A 23,770-nucleotide genomic window follows, 5' to 3' on the forward strand; every position below is an offset into this window, starting at 1 on the left:
AGGTGGGAGGAGGAGAGGAAGAGGCTGCCGCTGCTCCTTCCCAAGAATTGCAGCCAAATGCGTAAATAAACGTGGGAAAGGCAGCTGGTGTTGAGGCGAAGGAAGTGCCTGGGAAGTGCCTGTGGGATGGGAAGCAAATGGGCGATGCCCGGGATGTCGTGGGGCTGCGGGCAGGGCTGGCGGGGCAGTCCCTGGTGGGGCCGGGGGCAGGGGCTCCGGGCGCCTGGGGTGTGCGCCTTCCCCCTGAGAGGTTACAGCATGAAACTGTAATAAAGCACAGTTTTGCAGATTGTGTTTAGTCATCTTTGCAAGGCCTTTTCAGGGCTGGCTCTGCAGCACGAGTACTTTGTGATTAATACTCATTTATGTTTAAATTCTGTAGGTAAAATTACATTTGCAATCTTTTCTCTTAACGAGCATTGAAGCGACTGCTGCTTTATCTGTCCAAGGTCACAGAGGGCTTGCATTTCTCTGCCTTACGAGATGACTGGTTGGTCACATTTAACCACGTTCAATGCAGTTGACACGTGACATTTTTAGTGAGTTCTCTTTAGCAAGTTTCTGAGGATTTTGAGTTAGGCAGCCTTTGAATGACATCAAGTTTATTTCTTAAACGTACTGGAGCAAACCTGCACTTAAATCTGTTCCTCACGTTGGGAAGCTACTTGACTGTCAGAAAGGAGCCTAAGTTGGTTCCATGTCAGAGACACACCTCACCTTGCTCCCAAGGCAACCAAGATAAAATAAAAAAAACAACCCAAAACAAAACAAAAAAAAATCATTTTCAACTTTTTGTAGGTGCGTGTTCCCATTTTCCATATCTAACTTTACTAACATAAAGCTCTTTCTTTTCTTTTGCCACAGACTGGAGGTTTCTCTGAAGCTTCATCTTCAAGATGAAGTTTTTATTAGTGGTTTTCTTTTTCATCTCATTCTCCTTATGGGTTGAAGAAGTCTGTTCCAAAGAGAAGTCTTCAAAGAAAGGAAAGGGGAAAAAGAAGCAGTATCTGTGTCCATCGTATGTTCCTTGTTTCTTTTATGCTTTTGTGTGGTGTTCATCCTACTATATTTGTAATTGTGGAAATTATGCGGAAGTTGAAGGTGCTGCTTTCTGCTGCAAAAATGGGGGTTGGGGTGGGAATGAGAGAAAGAGGGCTTGAGCAGCATCATAGCTAAGTTCTGTCAATGATTGTGATTCTTTAGTGGCTGGTCCACTGTTTTAATGAAGGGAACATCGAGGCCATAGCAGATGGTTTATTTCTTTGTGGGGGATTCCAACCCCAGTGTCCTGCTGTCTCTGAGAACACAGTATGAAGTCCCATAGTGCTTTCCTCTGTAGCTTTGTGTTGCAGATGTGCTGAGGAAAGCAAGGACGATGCAAAACTGTTGTACTGAAATTCAGTTTCTGATTAACTTAGTTCTGTAAGAGAAGGCTTGTCCTATGCATGTTCTTACTGCATGTTGGATAGAATTAAGGTCTTCAGCATTTTCCATCAATAATTTACAGCACTGTAACTTTTATGGAGGTGGATTGATTGCTGCTATAAAGCATGCCCTTATGAAATACTCTCTCTGTGAAAATACAGAAATTAAAATCTGTGATTGCCTGGCTGAGTAGAGAATATATTCTGGGCATCTGTGATTACTTGATGTTAAAGAATACTCCCTCCTTCTAATGCCTAGCACGTTTTTGGTTGAGATCCATAGGACATTACAACAGTTTTATTTGTGAGATCTCTTTTGTCATTTTCTTGGCCAGCCTTGCTCATCTTTTTAGTGTTATAGTGTAAATATCCAAGGACAAGATCAGTGGAATATACTGAGTTGCCAATAAGAGTAGAAGAGCAGTAGGCCTGAAATGATAAAATTTTTCAGGCAGATTTCAGACACGCTCTGGGGAGAACTCGTAGTGTCCTTGCAATACTTGAAGAGGGAGGTTTTCTTCAGGAAACCTGGGGAGGGGTTTTTTACAAGGGCTCATAGTGAGAGGACAAGAGGTAATGGATCAAAACTGGAAGAGTGGAGATTTAGGTTAGACATTAGGAAGAAATTCTTTAGTGTGAGGGTGGTGAGACATTGCAGTGGGTTGCCCAGGGAAGTTGTGGAAGCCCCATCCCTGGAAGTTTTCAAGACCAGGTTGGATGGGGCCCTGAACAGCTTGATCTGGTGGAAGGTGTTCCTGCCCATGCAGGGGAGTTGGAACTATATGATCTTAGAGGTCCCTTTCAGCTCAAACCGTTCTATGATTCTGTAATTCTTCTTTGCCCATAAAAGACGACTAGAAAATGAGACCAGCTATTTAACACGAATAGACTTCTTTAAAAATAGGGGGGAAAAAAAGTAGAACACCTGAATGGAAGCAATGTTTAAATAATACTTTTTAAAGTTCCCACTGTTTTAAAATATTGACAGTGATGTTTATTTGTAACCCAGAATTTTCAGGTTTCTACATATGATGAGTGTTTTCATTCCTTATTTTTATATCAAACCTGAAAAAATGAAATAATACAATTACAGAATTATAGAGTGTTAGATGTTGGAAGATGTTGGAAGAGATCATTGAGTTCAACGCTCCTGACAGAGCAGGACCACCTAGGGTAGGTCACACAGAAACGCATCCAGATGTGTCTTGAAAGTCTCCAGAGAAGGAGACTCCACAATCTCTCTGGGCAGCCTGGTCCAGTGCTGTAACCCTTACTGTAAGGAAGTTTACAGTAAAGAGATGTATGTTCAGGTTTGCATATATTAGGATACAGGTCTCAAATGCGATCATGACTCATCGGAAATGACCCCTACTCATTCTATCCCCTTTGAGTTGTTCAGTTGAACCCCCTGTGGAACTTTTGGTCTGAGCTATCATGAGGATTTGTAGCAAGGAGAGAAACATTGTAGTTCCCAGAACTGGCTTAAGCACTGAAGGCCTCAGAAAGTGAGTTACACAGCTGGGAACTCAATCTGGATCTTCCACAGGAGCCACCAGCATTTCCCCCATTCTTGGTCTTAATTAGAATTGAAAACAAGTGGATGGATTTATTTCTTTTTTCTCTTAAGTATTGTATTTCTTGGTACCCTACTCTTTTTTATACTGGGGGTGTTACAAGCCATTCTACGATTTTATGATTGTATGATGAAGTCATGTCGTTGTGTAATGACATTGTAGTAATGACAAGCATTGTGTAAATGCTATACTTTTCAAAGCTATACTTTTCGTTCCAGACAGTTGAAGCTTTCTGTGAAAATACTATTGGAATCCAGTATTTGTCTGATTATCATGTATTCAGTGTTGCAAGCTGGAATTCATTGCCCTATCAATAAGCCATACTGGATTTTCTGAATAATTAACAAGTTGCCTAGATTTTACTTGGCTGAAGTTCACAGCTTCAGAGACAACCACTTGTAGTGAGAGGACAAGGGGTAATGGATTAAAACTTGAAGAGGGAAGATATAGGTTAGGCATTAGGAAGAAATTGTTTTGTGTGAGAATGGTGAGACACTGGTACAGGTTGCCCAGGGAAGCTATGGAGGCCCCAGCCCTGAAAGCGTTCAAGGGCAGGTTGGATTGGGCTCTGAGCACCCTGGTCTAGTAGGAGGTGTTCCTGCTCATACAGGGCACTTGGAACTAGATGATCGTTAAAGTCCCTTCCAACACAAACCATTCTATAATTCTATTATTTTTTGATTCTATGAAAACAGCAGGGCTGCAGAATTGCTGTTTTTGTGACTGGCACCTAGCAGGCCTCAGATGTGAATAAGCAATGAAGGTCAGTTCTGTGTTGCAGAGAAATTATTGAATGCTCTCTTAGGCTACTGATGGCAAACTTCTAATCTCCAGCATGTTATTTATAATCTCTCACAAAAGTTTTTTAGTTGGTGACACCACTTTATAAAAAAGGCTGCCTAATCTTCACCATTTTTTTCCTGCGAATAAAGTAAGGAATCTTTCCTCACAAACAAAGCAGAGCACAATGCAGTGGAGTGGGAAATAAGTGACACCATAAGGATTGACCCAAAATAGTTTTGAAGGGAGTGATTGATTTAAAAATTTATTAGTAAAGCAGCAGAGAAATCTTTTAGAATAATGCATTGTATCTTTTTTAAAGAAAACCAAATTTGTGTAATTTATAAAATAGAATGGTATAAATTCCTAAAGAAACATATATTTAGAAATAAAAATCTTAATCTACCTTTAATTTGCATTGGTTACTGGTGCAAGAACATTTAAAGCTTAATTGTAACAAGTTATTGCCTTTTGTTTCCTTACAACATGGGAAAAGCTAAATTTTACCTCCTTTGGAGAACAAGCTAGTAATTATATAAGGAACAATCTTCTCTTTACAAACTTTATAATTAAATTCAAATGTATGGAAATAATTTTCCAGGAAAGACTTATGCAGAATCTGATGTTACTGCTAGAGTTCTTTAGTTTGATGTTAAGAAATGGAGGGTTATAAGACTGGCTTGGGACTTTAGCATGAATTTGTTTGTACGGAATCTAAGCATACTTGAGCTTTTCCTTTTATGGCTCTCCTGCATGCAACCCCTTTGCCAAATGCATCCCTCTGGCATGAAATTCACTGCTATTAGAATAAGCTGAAAACAAGCAGATTACACAGCCCATAAAAAGTTCATTGTTGTCTCATAAACAGATACTTGGGAAATTCTATTTTGTGTCTTAGAGCAAAATCTCTTATGTGTGATGATTGATAACACTGTATTTCTCAGCACATTGTGTGATAGTGGCTTGATTAGCCATCTTATTTTCATTTATTTCTGAAGCTGTTTTTCCCAGATTTGTTATTGAGGGTTTTCATGAAGCTGATGCTTAATCCCTTGGTTCTTACTTTGATTTAATGCTTGCTCAGAACAGATGTAAGATTTCACAGCTTACATTTAGATAATTTCCCTTATTACCTCAGGCTTTCTAAATGAAACAGAGTAATTATACTTGTATCTGATTCCTGAATGTTTGTTGATTAACAAAGAAATTGATATATTAGGTCTAAAATTCTACGATAGGGAGCATTGCAGCATAAATCAGAGTATCTGGCTTCCACTGATGCATAGTACAATAAAATGGAGAGCTTTAGTGTAACAAAACACTTGCCTTTTGACTCAATGGGAAATATTAAAAAAAAACCAAACAAAACCAGATCCACCTCTTCAAGGAAGAAAATAAGGATTTTCTGGATTACAGTCTTCTTGTTTACCAAGTTTACTTTGAAATTCACTGTACTGAATACAGATTATTTCAATACAGATGCAGATGGATTTCAGGGCTTGATTTTTGTTGACTGTAGACTAACCCATCAGCTGTATTACCTCTGTTACTTCTTTTTTACTTCTTATTAACTTCTTCATAATTCCTCATAATACCTGTTTCTGGTAAATATGTTGAACACTTAGCTGTGACTTTTTCTAAAAGCACTGCTGAAAAATGTTTTCCTTTTCTTATGGCATAATAAATACTTCAGTTATTTTATTATGTGTGAGCTGCTGTTGTTATCTCCACAATCCATAGTAGCCCAGAAGGTCTCTACTCACAACTGCTTGCAAGATCTCTAGACAAATAAAATTGTAAGGAAAGGGAAGTTTAGTTATGGCAGTTATAGAAGGCTTAGAGATGTAAGAGTGTCAAATAGCAGCTAACAAAACCAGTTATAACTGTACTCTTAATCACAGCTATCCCCCTTAATTTTAGTTTTAGGATGACTCAGCTGTTCCCTTGCACAACATTTGTTTCTGAAGATCCCACAGTGTCTCTAATGCCAGAGCAATGCTGAGAGTGTAACCTCAATAACTAAATCTCATTCTTTTGTCTGTGCTTTTAGAAGTGTCTCTCCTCACCTTTATGCACTTTTCCACATGAAGGTTTGTATTTGTGTGTGTGATTACCTAAATACTGTGTGATAGCTATAGAGACTTTTTTACCCACAAAGCAGGAGTACAAATCATATTTTAGCTTGCATTTGATAAAGCATATCATCTACTTCAGAAACTGTGAAATGGCCCTCTAAGCCCTCCAGAAAACATGGCTTGTGCCATCTGCCATCTGGAAGCTTAGAAAGGTCACAGATGCCAAGGTTCAATAAGCAGCTTCTTTTAAATAATAACAGCAAAAGACAATGGAACTGGGGAAAAAAAACACACAATACAACATAACAAAAAACAAAACAACAAACCTTTTAATGCATTGTTGTATGAAGGCCTGTCCTAAAATTTCTCATGGTTAATTTTCAGTTTCTGACATGCTCTTCCCATAAAGACTGAAGTAGAAGTTTGAAGTGAATCTTGTATATTGACACCTCCTCACCTTCCCATGGACAAGGACTTTTAAAAATTATATCAAGTGTTCAGGTATACATGGCCTCTCTATCTTTAGTATGTGATAGTCTCCAGAATGTCAATGATGAGAAAGTGGAATTATCTGTGTCTTCATTCCCATCTTGTAGAAGACACTGTTGATAGTTTATGAACATTTTCATTTGTAGGTATGATGGGAGGGTTGATACAGTTTGTGGGAGAAGATGGACTCAAGTTAAAAGAAAAGCCTGAATTTGGTTGTGGAGGCAGTTACCTCTCACAGTGATTCTGAAGATAAGTACATTGCAAAGCTCAGATCTGGTTCCTATAAAAATTCTTTTGCCCCTTAATAACAGCAGTTGGTCAATGGTTTAATTATTCTGTAGCCTGTGACTCTCATGGAAAGCCATGATCCCAAACAGATAGGGCCACATTCCAGGACATTTGAGGATTTGTTTTCAGAGTGGATAAACATGCTGGGGAGTAAAAGATAAAGCTATATAAGCAAATCTGAGTTCTCTTGTAAAACAGTAATTAGGCATGGTAGGCTGGTTCTCGTTCAGTAATTCTCCCTCTCAGTGAGCAGTGTTTACTCTATTATGAACATTGCAGTGATGAGACACTAAAATCATGCAGTAAAGTTACTGACTTCATTTGTCATATACAACCTTCAGGCTAGGAAAATACTTGGATGTGCAGGTTAGATTACACCTCTTAAACTTAAGCACAAGGAAAACCATAGGACTAAATTCCATTCTCAGCTCTACCAAAAGGATCTTTGAAAGAGAAATTATACAGAATGTATCTCCACTTATACCACCATACAAGGTAGTTAAATTTTACCAATATCCAAGTATTTTCTCAGTACTTACCACATTTGGAAAAAAGATCAAGACAAGGAATTGATGTGCATAAACTATTTTAAAAATGTCTGTAGTTCTGCTTAAGCATCTGGATGCTGATCATGTTTCCTGTCTGCATACGATATGAGGACAAAACAGGATGCCCCTTATGCACAAGGGTTACTTAGGTGATGATTTCAGTGGGATGCAGAAATGTCTAGGTGAGGAGCAAATGAGCTAATTATAAGAAATGGAAACAGCTTGCAGAGAGCAGTGCTGGTCAGGCTGGAGTACCATACTAACCTGGTTCTACAAGTTTGGGGGCTGTCACCTCTGTGTCAGGCAGATGAGTAAGATTGCTTTTCTCAGGCTTAGGGAATAATAAGAAGGCACCATGCAAACACTCCTTAAGGTGTCTGGCCTTGGCAATGTTGGATGTGATAACAAAGAACTTAACTTAGCTTAATGCTAGGTAATCCAAGCTATGCATTCTAAGCAAATGCCAATACTAGAATAAGCATGCTGACTGACTGTCTGGACTGCAGTGTAATGTAAGATGGCATGCGAATATGTCCCTATGACATGTCTTTTTTTTTTCCTAATTGTCATACCATAAGGTAAAAAATACATTAATGCTCTCTTTTGAAGTTAGAAATTCTTCAGCATAATGGGATTTTGAGACTAGGGATCAGGGCAGTAGGTGAATTAATTCAACAGCAAAGGTCTCCTTCCCACTCGTGTTCATATACTGCAGTAATCCTTCTGTAGCACTGGGTGTAACAAAGACTCCTTGTAACTTCAGTGAACTCTAAGAGACTAAATGTCATGATAACCTGTAGAGATCTAGTGTCTCCTGAAAACATTTCTTTAACACAAGGAAGCTATATACATTTCAATCCAAATGTAATACATGCTTCCTTTTTCCATGCATATATGGTTATTTAAACTTCTGGATTTTGATTAGTGAATTATAAAAATAATTATCAATCACCATCAATTGAAAATGTTAATCATGTTTTTTGAAGGCATGGATGAAGTATGTAGAGCTGCGGTGGAAGAGAAGCTGGACACCTTACTGCATACCCTGTGAAATACAGTATTTGAAGTCATGCTTTTATTCATCAGTGATACCAGAAGTAACCTCCCAAAGAGGTGCCAGACATAGCACACAGAAATGTTATGCTGGAAGACTTAACTATTTTGTTTGCTTTTCTGAATTTTGAGAGCAATGTTTGTAGAAGCAAGAACACTTTTAAGAATACTGTTTGCTTAATCTTTTTTTTTTTTTTCCAGAAAAAGAGAAATCATGCTTTGAGTTTGGGTTTTTTGTGTTGGTTCATCTTGCTTTTTGGGTTTATTTGAGTTTTTTTAATGTTGATTTTTTTCTTTTCCCAAAATGGTCATTTAGGCAAAATTCTTGTTAAGGCAGTTTCTAGCTTTATTGTTATGTGCTTTTAAATTTCCATTATAGCAGCTGTGAAACTTTTGTTGCCTTGCCCTTTGTTTGGTATTCACCATATCCTGATGAGAACCCATCAGTTGCTGTGAAGAATGCTGCTGCATTTCCACTTCCTAATGCTTTCCAGCAGCTCCATGTCCATTCAACTCCAGTTGAAATAAATGTATTAAAATTACAGCACATGCTACAATTGGTGGAAATCTAAGGGAAAACTTAGCCTAGTTATCAGCTTTTCACAAATGTGAAAACTGTAGGTGAAGTAAGAAAAAGTAGTGAGTAACTTCTCAATTGATGTGAGTGTTGTTATAAAGGAATCAGCCAGCCTTTAGCAAATAGCAGTATTGCTTCTTTTTGGAAGGGAGTTCTTAGCTGAAATTCATTTTCTCTTACATAGTCTATACATTTACCTATCATAGATGCCTTCTTGAGTGGCCAATTAAGCAGGGTTAGTAGTGGCTCTAGGTAAATATCTTAGTGCCGTGAATAGTCCCAGCCTGTTTGTTCAAGTGCTTAACCCATCCCATTCACTGTTTCATTAAGTCATTCTGCTTGTCTGTCGCTCTGAAAGTGGCATCACTTCTTAACTCACCAAAAGCTACACATACACGGTGAAATTTAGCCATTTTGATCATCAGGGTTCTCTAAAGGAAACCCAGTCCTTATGATGATGTTTAGTTGCATGAGTGCTATTTGCTGACATTAGTTCAATGACAGCATGCTATGGAAGACGACATGAAAACATGACTGATACTCAGCAAAGCTTTTTTTCCCAGTAGCTATTCCAACCACTTCATTCAAAGTCACCTTTAAAAAATAGCAATTTCTGATCCTCTGTGCTTCTTCTAACTTTAAACAACCAGTACTGTTTTATTTCACTCCTTACATAGATGAGGATAAATGTGCACACATTACGCTTCTGTAAGCTCTAAACACTGCCCAACAACTTACAGAAGATGTGATCATTATATTCTTTACCAGAAAGCAATGCTGTCACCTGTTCTTCATCTCATTCTGTCATTCCAGTGCAGTAAATCCCCTTTGCCCTAATTCATGGTTGATGTTTGAACAAGCATCCGGAACAGATATTTGTATTAACAGAACTCTGCAGTGCAAATCAGATCTCACAACACTACCACCTTATTCATCTTACTTGAGGAGACAAATAAACCTATCAGCACTGTCCGGTTTCTTTTGCTGTTTGAGGCTCATTCATTTAATTTCTCAGGCTTTTTTCCTCTTTTCCTCATAGCATTTTATGAGCATCTGTATTTAGTTTATGTGTCCACATTAACCCATGTGGTTCAGATAAGCATCATCACTATTTAATTAACTTCTATGTCTAGCCCATAGCAGAATTTTTTTAAAACTAAGATTTAAGTTTTTTTCATTAGTAGTTGTTTGATTTTGTTTTGATATTTCATAAATAACAGGTATATATTATTTAGAAAGATTTCCTATTACTTGTGTTAAGGAGACCCTCCTTTTGTAAGTATAATTTCTGTAGGCATCTGATGTAGATGTTTTAGATTTCAAAGTGTTGGACAGTGCCCTGAACCTTTTCATATCAGGTAGAATACAGTGTACGCAGTGTTTGCCTGCCTCTTAAATAGCTAAATGAACATTCTTCTGTGCCTTGTTGCTGCTAAAAAATGGAAAATAATCTTAACATTTAACTTCATATTTTTCAGTTTTTAGTTAGTGGTAGCAGCAAAAAAACCCCAACAAAGCATACACAGCTACTTGGTGATGTTTCTGTAGTGGTCTGTTTATTGGTAGAGGTTATCACTGAAAGCTGAACACAAATCCCAAAAAGACAGTAATGAATTAGTCCTGTTGCGTAATGATCCAAATCCAAATCAAATATGAAAAGCCAGAAACACAGCCCTGGGAGAATTGATTGAAAGTGAATTTCTCAATTATTCAAAGAAATTAGAACATCTATTGCTATTTAATTGCTCTAATAGCAAATTAGCAGAGGTTTATTGTACCCAGAGTAAGCACGTACTAGTGAAAGTTAACGTATGTTGCAAAAAGTAAAAAAGTCTTTATTTTGTCAGTGGACCATTTATCTCTAGATAAATGTTGATAAAAGAGGTAATTCACATGTGCAGTTGTTGTATGTGTCAACAGTTTTAGTGCATTTACAGGAGATGGGGGAGGAGTTATATGCTGCAGCCACTTAAAAGCTGCTCCACAGTTTTTTGTCATCCTGCATGTTATAGGTGAAGATACACTCATGGTTGCACACTTTTCGGTAGCTACATCTCTGGGTAGCCTTCCAAATTTATACTAATCCTGTTAGTGAGTGGCGAGTAGTCTGAAATTTCAAGGAGCATTGAGTGGTTATTTGATATCATAGCTGAGCTGGTGTACTTTTCCCCCTCATGTATAACATCAAACAAATGCAAGCAGATAGTTAAACAGATATGCAGCTTTAGGTTTCAGAAATGTCCTTAATACAATAGGGAAAATAGAAATTGGATTTATTTTTTTTTTTCTGAAAGATAAAATGCTCAAATGATGTCAAGGAGACTATGATAGAACAAAATGCATTTGTAAATGGTTGACATATTTTTAATAATAGGCAACTCCTTCATAGTTTTAAACATTTTAGCTGTTAAATGTTAAGTGAGGAGTTTAAATCTCACTGTGAAAGCATGGTAAGTGCTACTAAGTCAACAGGTCTTGTTCAGTTGCTCTTGTTCTTTCACTTCTAGTTTTGAGGTAAAACAGTTGATTTTAAAGGAGAGGTTATTAATAAAAACTAGGTTATTCAAGGGCTAGGATCGGGTCTCGTCTCCAGTTTTTGATCAAATAGTGATATCAAGAGATGGCGATAGTTATTTATTAATTAATTACCTTCCCAGTAGTCATTAAGGAAGATGCTGAACAGAAGCGACTCAAATTGAAATCTTAAACCCGAGAAGTCTGATGCATTCATACAAGTTGTTTGGTTGTTTTTTTAACTGACCAAAACCCCTGTGGAGAGTTAATATTTTCTTTGATAAATGTTTGAATAATGCAGAAGTCCCAGAGGACATGAAGAAAACTGAAGGATGAGAAGAAAACTAGCAATGAGCAGAGCTGTTATAAAGAATCAGCTATAAGTTTGTCAAACTGGTGTTGATGTAGGAAAGAATAGCAGAAAAAAGAAATTAAGCTGGATAAAGGAGGCGATGGCAGCTGATTGTGGGAAGCATTTAGGAAATGAACTAGATCGTTTAAAACATCCATTCAGACATTCATTTGCTACAGGTAATATTGTTGATCCGTATGACTTATACCTCTGTAGGGTGTTTGCCTGATTTTTACGTGGCATCTTGGTTACTAAATTATAATGACAGGAAGTCAGCAGAGTAGTCATAAAATGGATAGAAAAGTCATTACAAGACAGGATTCAAAACTGGAAAACATCACTGGGTAGGTCCTACAGACAACATATACATTAATTTACATTACATTATCAGCGTGCCAGCTGCCTGAAGTCTGTGGGGTGGGGCCAGTTGCACCCTTAATGCTTTTTATTACACTCAATTTCATGTTACTCTTGCAGCTATTTACCTGTCACAGATTCTTTTTTTTATTTTAGCGGTGGCTTTAACACCCAAGATAATAACAAGGTAAATGGAGATGTTTAAATTCCCCCTGAGGAACCAGAGGAGAGTGCAAGGCCTCATTTTCCATAACAAAGCTTTTATTAGCACTTGACAAGGAGATGATGCAATGGCTCCAGCCCGCTGGAGGAGCTGGCTCTGACATGCGAGAACAGGAGGCTGCCAAAAGCCTCCCATGGTTTGGCACCTACGAAGTGCCTGTCAGTTTACTTCTGTTCTTAATCTGACAGTCACTAAGAATAGCTCAGGTGGCTGCTTTCTACTAAGAAGAAATCGTGCCCCCCTGAATATTTGTACTAGGAGGGAAGGGAACAATTAGTGAATTGTGCCTTATTTATTTTCTGAGGTTTACAGTTAACAGAGAGCTCTGACTTTTGTTATAATCTCTTGAAAAATACAGAAACATCACAAAGCAAGGAAGGCTATACACTATGGAACCCGAAAATGCTGGACATAGTTTTGCTTGTGATATGGCATGACTTTAAAATTACTTACATTTAAGTACACAGTTTTTTCTGTCTCAGTCGTAACTAATGCGTTTTTTTTACAGCCAGCAATCAGCTGAAGACCTTGCAAGAGTACCAGCTAATTCTACCAGCAATATCTTGAATAGATTATTGCTCAGTTATGATCCCAGGATAAGGCCTAATTTCAAAGGTTTGTCAGATGTTTCAGCCTTTTTTTTTAATCTTTGCAGTTTAACTTTTGCTCTTTTCACACATAAAATTTATATAGAGGTAATATTTACAACCCTTTTGTTTTAATGGTAATTTCTCTAGATAGTGTGAAACTCAGAAGATACTTACTGTTTTGATCTGAAAGATGATATGTTGCGATTTTATGTTTGTAATAGTATGTGATGCTTTGATATGATACTATAATAATTGTTATCATTTTATAAGATTTTTTTAAAGTACAATTTTATTTTACAGAGTAAGTTTTAAAAATACCTTTTTATCCCTACATTTCAGTTATACATTAGAAGTATCTCTGCTTCACTGTATTTTAAAACAACAAAATTCTCTATAGAGATTCTTTAAGATCTCTTTGTAAAATTTGGGATCAGCAGTATCATAGTTTGGAAACCATATAGTTATGAAACCCTTGAAAGATATGTTACCAACACACTTTGCGTTTTCAACTAGATAATGAATTTAAACACACACTCTGATTTTAAAGCATCTCCCTGGTAGTGAAATGTATGAATCTTCCATGTAGGCAAATGTGATTTCCTTTCCTATGCAGAAAAGGCTGGGATACATATTATCTGCGAAACCTCTAATAACCCGTACAGCTGTAAGTTAGTTTTGAGGAATTAGTTTCTTTCCCTGCTGGAAAAAAACATAGGCAATTTTATTGTATTGCAGACGCTGCAGTTCACATAAGTCAATTCTTTCTTTTTTTTAAACTTATATTTAATGATACGTACATTAAGAGACTGTTTAACATGCATTTCAATAGTACTATAACTGTTTAAATCTGCAATCACTATTTTGATTTTGAGGAGACCATTTGCAGGTGTTCGGCTTATCTAAGTTTTATAACTTACTTATTATATATATAAATAAATGTATTAAACTCAATTTTCAGCAAGTGACCTGCTTTTCTCTTATTCTCTGTAGAATCTTATTTGTATGTTTTCAGCACTGAGCCTTGTCACAAAGAATAAATATCCAGCTTCTGTTCTACCTGTTCTTCAGCATGATAGATCACAAAGCATATTGCAGATTTCTTTATGTTTTTGATAACCCTGCTGGCAGTCTGGTAAGAAGCAAGATGGAAGGAAAAGGGAGGACATGCAATGTTAACTCACAGGGAGGTGGAAGAAAAAGAACATTTTCTGACAAGTGGTTTGCCCATGTGAAAATGTTCCTCACACATGAGTGAATTTCTTGGATGGCACTTCCTATTCAAATCTGAAGAGATATTACACTCTTGGCTGCTAGGGGTGTGGTGGGTGCTCTGTCACATGCATCAGGCACTGAACAAAGTCTTATGCTTATTGCATAACCAAACCCACCACATTTAACTGGTCTGATATTTTTTAAAAACCCAACAAACTGGTTAAACTGAAAAAAGTGCATTTTTATCTTAGTGATTTTCTGGTGAACCAGGAGAACGAGTCTGGATTTATGTATTCAGTGTACACTGAAATACTGTATGCAGACAAACAATGAGATGAGGCATATGTTACTTTGTATTTGCTTACTTTGTGAAAATAGTCTGTATATATTGTTCAGTCTCTTATTGCTGAAAATAGGAAGAATTCCACTGAATTAAGTTCTTGTAACAGTGTAAAGGAGATCAGATACATACATCTAGTGCACACACTGACACTCTCAACATACAGGTGCTAAATAAAACCAGTGGACCATAATTAGTTCTCACAGCCATCAGTCCACTTCTCCGTGCTTCATGATAACTCTCTGTTAACACCAGATTAAATGACTGCCAGTCAGTTCCCACAGAGTGACAGAGAGCAGTTGTAGCAGCTGTCACACCATCCCTTTGCAACAACAGGAATCCTGGCTGTGTAAAAGAGGAAAAAATCTGGTCCATCTTAGTATCTTCCTTTTCTTGGCAAGTTGGTGACTATTATAAAACAGAGCAGCTTTCTCTTGCACAAAGGCTGGGCAACTGTGAAAGCTGCATGCAGCAATTTATACCTGCCTGTATTTATACATTGCAGTATTGTACTTGGCTTGCACAATGTATCCTCTTACAACGTAAGGAAGTGTGTCATTATAAATTATAAACAGAATCATAGAACCATAGAATCACAGAATCATAGAATCACAGAATCATAGAATCATAGAACCATAGAATCATAGAATATGTGGGGTTGAAAGGGACCTTTAAAGGTCATCTAGTCCAGCCCTCCTTGCAGTGCAAAGGGGCCTTTTTAGCTAGATCAGACTGCTCAGAGCCTCATCAAGCCTGGTCTTGAAAGTCTCCAGGGATGGGGCCCCCACTACCTCTCTGAGTAATCTGTTCCAGAGCTTCACCATCCTCATAGTAAAGAACTTCTTCCTGATAACCAATCTAAATCTACCTTGCTCTAGTTTAAGACCACTACACCTCATCCTATGTCTGCATTGTAAAATGTCCCTCTGCCCAGCTTTTCTGCGGGCCCTCTTCAAGTACTGGCAGGCTGCTGTAAGGTCTCCCTTGCAGCCTCCTCCAGGCTGAACAACCCTAACTTTCTCAGCCTGTCTTTGTAGGAGAGATGCTCCAACAGCCCTCTTACCATTTTTGTGGCCCTTCTCTGGACTCATTCCAACAGGTCCATGTCTGTCTTTGTATTGAGAGCTCCAGAACCGGATACAACATTCCAGGTGAGGTCTTAGAAGGGCAGAACAGAGAGGTAGAATCACCTCCTTTGACCTGTTGGCCACGCTTCTTTTGATGCAGCCCAGGATGCAATTGGCCCTCTGAGCTGCAAATGCACATTGTTTGCTCATATCCAACTTTTCCTCCACTAGTATCCCTAAGGGCTGCTCTCTATCACATCATGCCCCATTTGTATTGATAACAATGATTGTCCCTCCCCAGGCGCAGGACCTTGCACTTGGCATTGTTGAACCTCATGAGGTTCACAAGGGCCCCCTTCTCTAGCCTGTCCAGGTTCCTCTGGATAATATTCTGTCCCTCTGGCGTGTCATCTGCACAAGTCAGCTTGGTGTCATCTGCAAACTTGCTGAGCCTGCCTTGATCCCACTGTCTGTGTCGTTGATGTACATATTAAACAGTACTAGTCCCAGTACAGACCTCTGAGGGACACCACTTGTCACCCAGGTAATTTGGGATGGTAGATCATCATTATGACCTTGACAGTTAAAAGTGTCTGTCACTAGAAATGTGAATTGCCTCTATCCATTACACTGCGTGCAAAAGAAATACTGGATTGTGCATTCTGTGATAACAGAAAATCATAAAATTTGACAATTATTCAAATTTATGATCTGTGAAATGCTTTAAACTTAACACCCTGGACTAAGGGTATTTTTTTCTCTTTTATTATAATGAAGTTGAAAAGAGTTTTTGAGATTTCTGTTTTCTCTCAATGGAAATAGATTAAACTGCAGCTTTTGAAAACTGTTTTTATACTAACTTGAAAAGATAAATTTGTATGACCTTATAAAAAATATTTCACACTGTGATACTGGTATAAAGAAACTTTAAATAAATGATAACATATCTTTACTGGATTGTGCAGTTCACTAGAAATTTTTTATTTTTTATTTTTTTTTTAAGGAATTCCAGTCGATGTTGCAGTCAACATCTTCATTAACAGCTTTGGGTCAATTCAAGAGACAACTATGGTAAGACTGAAATGAAATTAATAAGGCACTCATGGAAATTTTTTTATTAAATTTCAGGCTGAGGATTATGAACTGTAAATTTGAAATCATTGTTATGATTGCAGACACTGAGAATTGAGTTAATAGGGTTAGTGATAGACTGACTGTTTTATGTCATGAACTTATTAATCTGTTTCACTCTGTATTTGTCCACACATTGTTTTTAGAGTCTGATGCATATTGAAGGAAATCCACAGTTTCTAAGATATAAGAAAGACACTGATTTCCATAAGGGAAATTCCAGGGGAATTAATTTGATGTCTAGGTTGGTTGATACGTTAGTATACAAAATACAAAACCTGTATATGAGAAAAAAAGAACATATATGTGTAAAGCTGAAGCATGCAGGTTCTCTGTTTTATGTAGTTCTGAGGATAAGAGTAAATAATGGAGGAGTAGAAGGAGAAATAAAGGAGTAGATCATCAATTACCATACTCCTGTTTATTTACTGTGTGAGGTAAACTGAGGAGTGAATTTTCTAAAGATGTGTTCCCACAGTTCAGTCATAAAATTTCAACATGTCAGTAACAGCACAAAATAATCCTCATTAGAATTTTGACTTTTTTGTCAATTAAAAAAAAAGTCATTTCAGCAAAGCCATTTCAAATAATTTAGGACTTGAAGATCTTCTTTGCAATGATATATCCAATAACTACTGTCAAATTATTTAAAAAAAAACAAACAAAAATTTAATTGCTGAAGATGTTCTGACCTGATTGGGGTTGTCTTTTATGAAAAAAAGAGGGGAGGACACCATGTCTTACCTGTACGTGGGAAGCCAGAGCCAGGGCATGCGCTCAGCATGGGTGTTCTGAGGTGCTCCCTGAGCATCCCATTTAGAAATTACTTTGGTGATCTGTTGCATTCAAAGCATTCAGGCAGTTCCCTAAGCCAGGTTGCTCTTTTTAATGCTGTGGCTAAGGCAGCATTCCTAGTCATAATGGCACAGAAGCAATAAACCATAATACAGCTAATTAATAAAACACCTTTTGTTGTCAGAGGAAGTAAGCACCCTCTTAAAATTCAGAACCAGCTTACACGATGTCCTAATGACATTTCAGCAGGGCTGCAGAGCTGCTGAAAGGTAAACATATGTGATGGCTGAAACAGCTTTTGAATCACTTGGCCAGGAATTTGTTTCTTTAACTAAGAGTGAATAAAGATTTGGATTTGATTGAAAATGATAGTAAGTCAACTAATAGCATTAGTGGGAAGTGATATTAAAACAAAGAATGTAAGTGTGCTGAACATACCTTGAGATTTATTTCCTGAAAACAAAAAGGAGACTGAAGTTTAAAGACAGGCAGGAAAGTAGGAGTGAGATAAGCATTTAAGATGGCAGGTATATTAGGCCAGATGGCTCTTTCAAGTTTCTGAGATTTATTGCTTGTTCTAAAAAGTGACTTTCACAGAAATTTTTTTACAATTCACCCAGATCCAAAGAGCAACAAAACATGAATGCAAGGGATGTGCTTCCCACAAAAAAAATCAAGTATGCATTCTGCAACGATACATGTATGCCTGTCTGTGAATTCCAGATATGGCCACTCACAAATTTACTAGGATGTTTTGTAAGATGCCTCCTCCGTATTTCAGAACTTCAGACACCATCCTTTAATTTATGCTTTTATTTAGATTTCTACATTCAGCCAATCACCATGATAGCTAAGCATGTTTATGGGAAGTTTGGATTATTTCTTGGTTGCCTTAATGTATCACAGGAAGCACTGACAAAATAAACATTCCATCTGTTCTTCCATGTATCGCTTCGGAAACTCTTCCCGCTGCAGTTGGTGTTGGGTTCTGTGGCATTCAGGAACCACTGCTCTCTTGAGGATATTCTGGTACTTGTCTTCAGATGGTCTGGGTAATGTACCAGATAGTAGAAGCAAGTCCCTTAAACTAGGGAAAAACTGGTACCTCCAGAACCACAGCAAAAGTGTTTCCTAGAGCTGAGGCACCAAGTTTTTGGAGGACCAGAGGGTCCTCTTGCATTCAGAAAGGAGAGACATTTGCATGCAGTGACAGAAGTACTGAAAAAGCTTCCTCAGTGTTGGAGGGGATAGTGGCTGTCTGCACCTCTACTGTCTCAGGCATTGAATTTTTGTATGTGAATTGTGAGGAATATTGATTCCTAGACTTTCTCTGAAGTTACCAGAATCTACTAAAGTAGTTGGAGTGATATCAATGCTGCTTGCAAAATCTGTGAAATTATGTATCTCTCAGTATTTCTGTTGATGAAGTATTGTGAAGATTCTTGTCTCTGTAGTCACTTGTGGCTGTAACAGTTGAATTCATAGGTTCCACAAGATCTATGTGGGGGTAAAGCATCCTGATTTAGCCATGCTAAAGGGACAATTCTATCTCTTGGGTGATGGAAGGGTGGGGACAAACAACCATGGGTGCAAAGTGATTGGAAGTTTTTTTTGGTGGAGTGTGTGTGGTTGCTTCTGTTTGGTGTGGTTTTTTTGTGTTGATGGTTGGACTTGGTGATCTCAGAGATCCTTTCCAACCATGATGATTCTCTGAATCTGTGATTCTGTAATAAGGTGTCCTGTATCCTACTCTGGGACCCTTCTCTGACATACACATGTATTGAACAAGTTACCTGGAAAAGCTAAAGAAAAAATGAATTAACTACAGAGTGAATAAACATTTTTACACCTAAAATGGGGAAGAGCTTTTATCAGAGCTGCTGCCTTCCAGTAGATTCCCTTTATCTTAAATCCTGTAACTTGTGTCCTAGCTCATCAGACTATTTGTCTGGGATCCTTGTACTAACTCCACTTCTGATTTTGCAGATGTGTTTTTAGATTGCATATCTGAGGGATATTGTGATCTCAGAGATCCTTTCCAACCATGATGATTCTCTGAATCTGTGATTCTGTAATAAGGTGTCCTGTATCCTACTCTGGGACCCTTCTCTGACATACACATGTATTGAACAAGTTACCTGGAAAAGCTAAAGAAAAAATGAATTAACTACAGAGTGAATAAACATTTTTACACCTAAAATGGGGAAGAGCTTTTATCAGAGCTGCTGCCTTCCAGTAGATTCCCTTTATCTTAAATCCTGTAACTTGTGTCCTAGCTCATCAGACTATTTGTCTGGGATCCTTGTACTAACTCCACTTCTGATTTTGCAGATGTGTTTTTAGATTGCATATCTGAGGGATATTGTGGTGATTATGTCACATTTAGAAAGTGTTACAGGCTTGAAGTCCAGTTAAGGATTCCCAGGGATAGATCCTTTCTGGTACAAATACCCATAGGGCTCTAAAAATTTTAGCTGTGCTGCTGATTTGACTCACTTTCTAAAGAATCTGTATTTGTAGATTTGTACTTGCAGTGTAAGCTTTCTTCACTGACTCAAATAGCAAAACACCATTTACTCCTTCTCCTTTACTTTAAAACCTTGCAGAAAGGTCTTTCAATTTTTATGTATATAAAGGAAATTTTTGTTTCTTTATTTTACTCTTAAAAATGCCATTTTCTACTTTATTAAAAGAGCACTGTTATGCTTTCGTTCTTTGTATGAGTACAGTTCATGTAGAAAAAGTCTTTCATGATCTTCTATGTGCTTTGGTTTGCAGAAAGATATGTATTGGCTATGCCTGGTTTCTGGCCTGAGGAGTTTTTCTGGCCACATGCCCACTGTTTAGTAGGTTGCATTTGAAATATTTCCTAGAATGCCTCCCCTTTCAACCTACCTGAAAACAACTTGCCTTCTGTTGGTGTTTCATGGGAGAACAAAGCCCTGTAGAATAGTGCTGTGATTCTTTTTACCTACTGGATTCTCCCAAATCTAATGCTGATGAATGTCTCTTCCACACAACTCCCTGCCCCAGTTTCAAGCTTTTTAATTGCTATTTGGCTTTCCTTTTTTATAAAAAACTGATCATTCTGCAGTACTCAAAGAGTGTTTGTAAAAAGCATAGGAAGAAGATCGTGTGATCCTCTTTTAAACCTCATTGTGGTGCACATAATGATTCTTCAAGTTGATTGCCCAAATTTGAGAGAACTGGTTTATACCAGATGCTGTAATAGTTCGTAGTCTTTTAAGCAGAAACCCTTCTGCACATAATTTTCTGACTAGCCAGTTTTTGTATCCTGACTTTTGCTTCCTTCTACATTTTTTATATTGCCTCAAGTCTGTTGGTGGCTTTCCTCTCCGAGTGAAGCTTGCCACAAATTTGTAGTTGATAGATAGGTCCCAACCTACTGGTTTTAGGTATATCAAGTTCTTCAAATGTCACAACATCTTGTTGTTTGATATGTTTATTTGTAATAGAGCAAGGAAGAAAATAAAATAGCGTCGACCTGATCTTACTTCCAATTCTTATTTTGCCAGTGCATTCTGCTTTTCAGTGATGTAAACATCTCCTTCTTCTGAATGGGTAAGCTGAAGGCAAGTGTTAGACACTGCTTATCATTTGCCTATGGCTTTGAGAAGGCATCTTATTTTGTTAAATTAGGGTAATGCACTAATTTATGGGGAAATTAATTTTGGTGTCATGAACAGTGTAATGCTTGTGAGCATGAATAATACGCAGTGTTTATCCCATATGTTTTAAAGTAACTATTTTCACTGAGACAAGAAATGCATATGGAATGGGAACTTCAGCAAGAAGCAAGTAAAGTACATTTTCAATTATATACATATAATTGAAAAGATGCCTTCTGAGGAAATGACCTGAATTCCCTCCTCTGAAGCTTGTCTATGAGAGACTTCGAGTACAAAGTCTCTTCATATCAACTATTTTTTATACTTCTTTACTTTGACAAGTTAATATAGGTCTTTGTATAAGTAAGTCAGACTACACTTTTTTTTTTTCAAAACTGGCCTTCCAACAAGTAACATATCTCTCAGAACTATGCATATTAACAAATATTGCCTCGGTTCTTTCTACTTGGTTATGATGCTTTGCATTTCCTTACAAAGCAGTAAGGGAAAATATTACACAGTACAGTGTAATAAAAAGAATACTTGGACATGGGAAAGTTGGCACCATATTCCAATTAACCGGGTAAATCAACAGGGTAGATCATTCTGCATGAAGTTTTAGCCAAGTTAACTCCTTCCTGTTGGAGTTAGCATGACTGTCTCAACGTGGCACTTGCTTTGGACAGTAAATGTATACATTATAGTAAGAACTATAGAAGAGGATTCAGATTTTATCAAGAGAAAAATGTGTAAGAGAGCGTTAACAAGTAAAACAAACAAATTTATAAACTTGATTTGTTGTGCAGAATACATTCACAAACCCAAAACATATCGAGAACCTTCACTCACAGATTTCTAGCATTTTGCTATAATTCTAAAGCAGTAACAGTGTTTCCACTACTCTAAAATATACAGCCCTTATATCGGGATGCTTTGTACCTAATAGACATGTATGAAATAACATAACACACCATAGAAGAAAATCAGAAAGGCTGGAGATAGACATTATCTTACAGATAGAATTTTGGGGAGTTTGTGTTTGGGTCTTTTTACTTTATTTCAACATTACTTTTATTCTCCTCCTCTATGTGATCTGTCTAGTTTACATATACATTTAAAAGAGGCACCAGCTTAAATGTAAATGTCAAAAGCAAAAAGACTCAGAGGTAAGACTGAAAAATCATAACTGACATACTGGGTCAGATTTTTCCTTTGGATGCACACAGCTTTCGCTGAGGACAGAACGCGTACGGGTATCGTTTTGCCCTTGAGACACATACTACTCCAGTTCCCAAAGGCAAAATTAGGTTCTCGTTAAGCAAGGCTCTACTACTGTCCATCCTTGAGCACAAGTCCTAGTGATTCCAGAAGGAGGTTTCCTCTGTGTAAAGCCATGGTTTTGTCTCTTTGAGACCCGTTCTCTTTCTGCTTTCATACATGCTACCTCAGCACTTGTGTTGCAAGTTGGCATCAGTTTTCCTCAATTATCAAGATAGTCGCAAATCACTGTTACAAGGTCTGAGCCTGCATTCTGGGTGTGCAGAGTAAAATCTGTTACCTACCATGTCCGTTTTCTGCCTTTATGGTGTGTTATTGTGCCATCAGTGTGCCACTGAACCAAATGGAGAATAAGCTGGAATTTACACTTGCAGGATATCCTGATAGAAGTGATATCATGCTTGCTGCCTGCAGCAATTTAATATAGTCAAGCTATGGCCTCCCTCTGCCCTGCTGCATGCTTTTCTATATGCCTAGGTAATGGGGCTACAACTGAGGGGATGCAAAAATTATTTTGGGGGAAAATGTGGTCCTTTTTTAAAGAAAGTTACTACATCCAAAATGTGAGTGAGACACAGTCTATCTATTTGGAGTAAAGTCTATAAAACTTCACATTTATTAATGCCATTTGAATAGTCATTACTATCTTTGTAATAGAAAAATCATGATGTAAATTGTTTTTCTCTTCAGAGTCTGTTAGAATGGTTTCCTTTCTCTGTGGGATTTTGACTAGATTTCTGGCTGGTCTAATATTTATGTCTTCTTCCTATCAGGATTATAGAGTCAACATCTTTCTAAGACAGAAGTGGAATGACCCAAGACTCAAACTTCCCAATGACTGGAGGGGTTCAGACACACTGACAGTGGACCCAACTATGTTTAAATGTCTGTGGAAGCCAGACTTATTCTTTGCAAATGAAAAAAATGCTAACTTCCATGATGTCACACAAGAAAATATCCTTCTTTTTATATTTCGGGATGGAGATGTCCTAGTCAGCATGAGGTATTTTACTGCTATATTTCTAGTCTTTTTTAAAATTACTTGATATGAGAGATACACGCTGCGTTAGTCTTAGTATTGTAATACGGTTTATGAATAATATTTAAATGTATATGACAGTTTGTTAACACTACAATTCATTGAAATGTGTATAAAGAAATCAGATTTTTTAAAGTGTGTCGGTTGACAGTGCAGCAAGTGCCAGAAGTTTGAATTGTATTACAGTTGTATGTCATGTTGAGCTAAAATATTAAGTAAAATAGTATAATTGAAAAGAAATTTAAATCCTTTCACTAACTGCTTTGATTCTTGGAAGCAAAATGAAATTAATAATATCTGTGAAGCCTTCAGCAACAGGCAGAAATTGCAAAATTTGTAGATACGAATGTTTTGTAAAAGTAATGGGACATAATCCTGATTACATTGTATGCCTTACTAGTATAGATTTTTTCAGAGGACCCAAAAATATCA

The 23,770-nt window shown here is 37.5% G+C and overlaps 1 protein-coding gene across 2 annotated transcripts in view; it reads left to right on the forward strand.

The window, feature by feature from the left end:
• The first annotated feature begins 872 nt into the window (after window positions 1-872).
• The window catches only part of GLRB (glycine receptor, beta), a 45,513-nt gene continuing 22,615 nt past the window's right edge, over window positions 873-23,770 (forward strand). For both annotated transcript variants that reach the window (XM_009995911.1, XM_009995912.1), the window contains exons 1-4: window positions 873-1,018; window positions 12,766-12,872; window positions 16,470-16,537; window positions 23,073-23,302. In XM_009995911.1, the coding sequence (XP_009994213.1) occupies window positions 897-1,018; window positions 12,766-12,872; window positions 16,470-16,537; window positions 23,073-23,302 (527 nt within the window). In that variant the 5' untranslated portion in view covers window positions 873-896. The remainder of the gene's footprint in view (window positions 1,019-12,765; window positions 12,873-16,469; window positions 16,538-23,072; window positions 23,303-23,770) is intronic.

Source organism: Chaetura pelagica, unplaced genomic scaffold (genome assembly GCF_000747805.2).
Source record: "Chaetura pelagica isolate M959 unplaced genomic scaffold, ChaPel_1.0 scaffold142, whole genome shotgun sequence".
NCBI lineage: Eukaryota > Metazoa > Chordata > Aves > Apodiformes > Apodidae > Chaetura > Chaetura pelagica.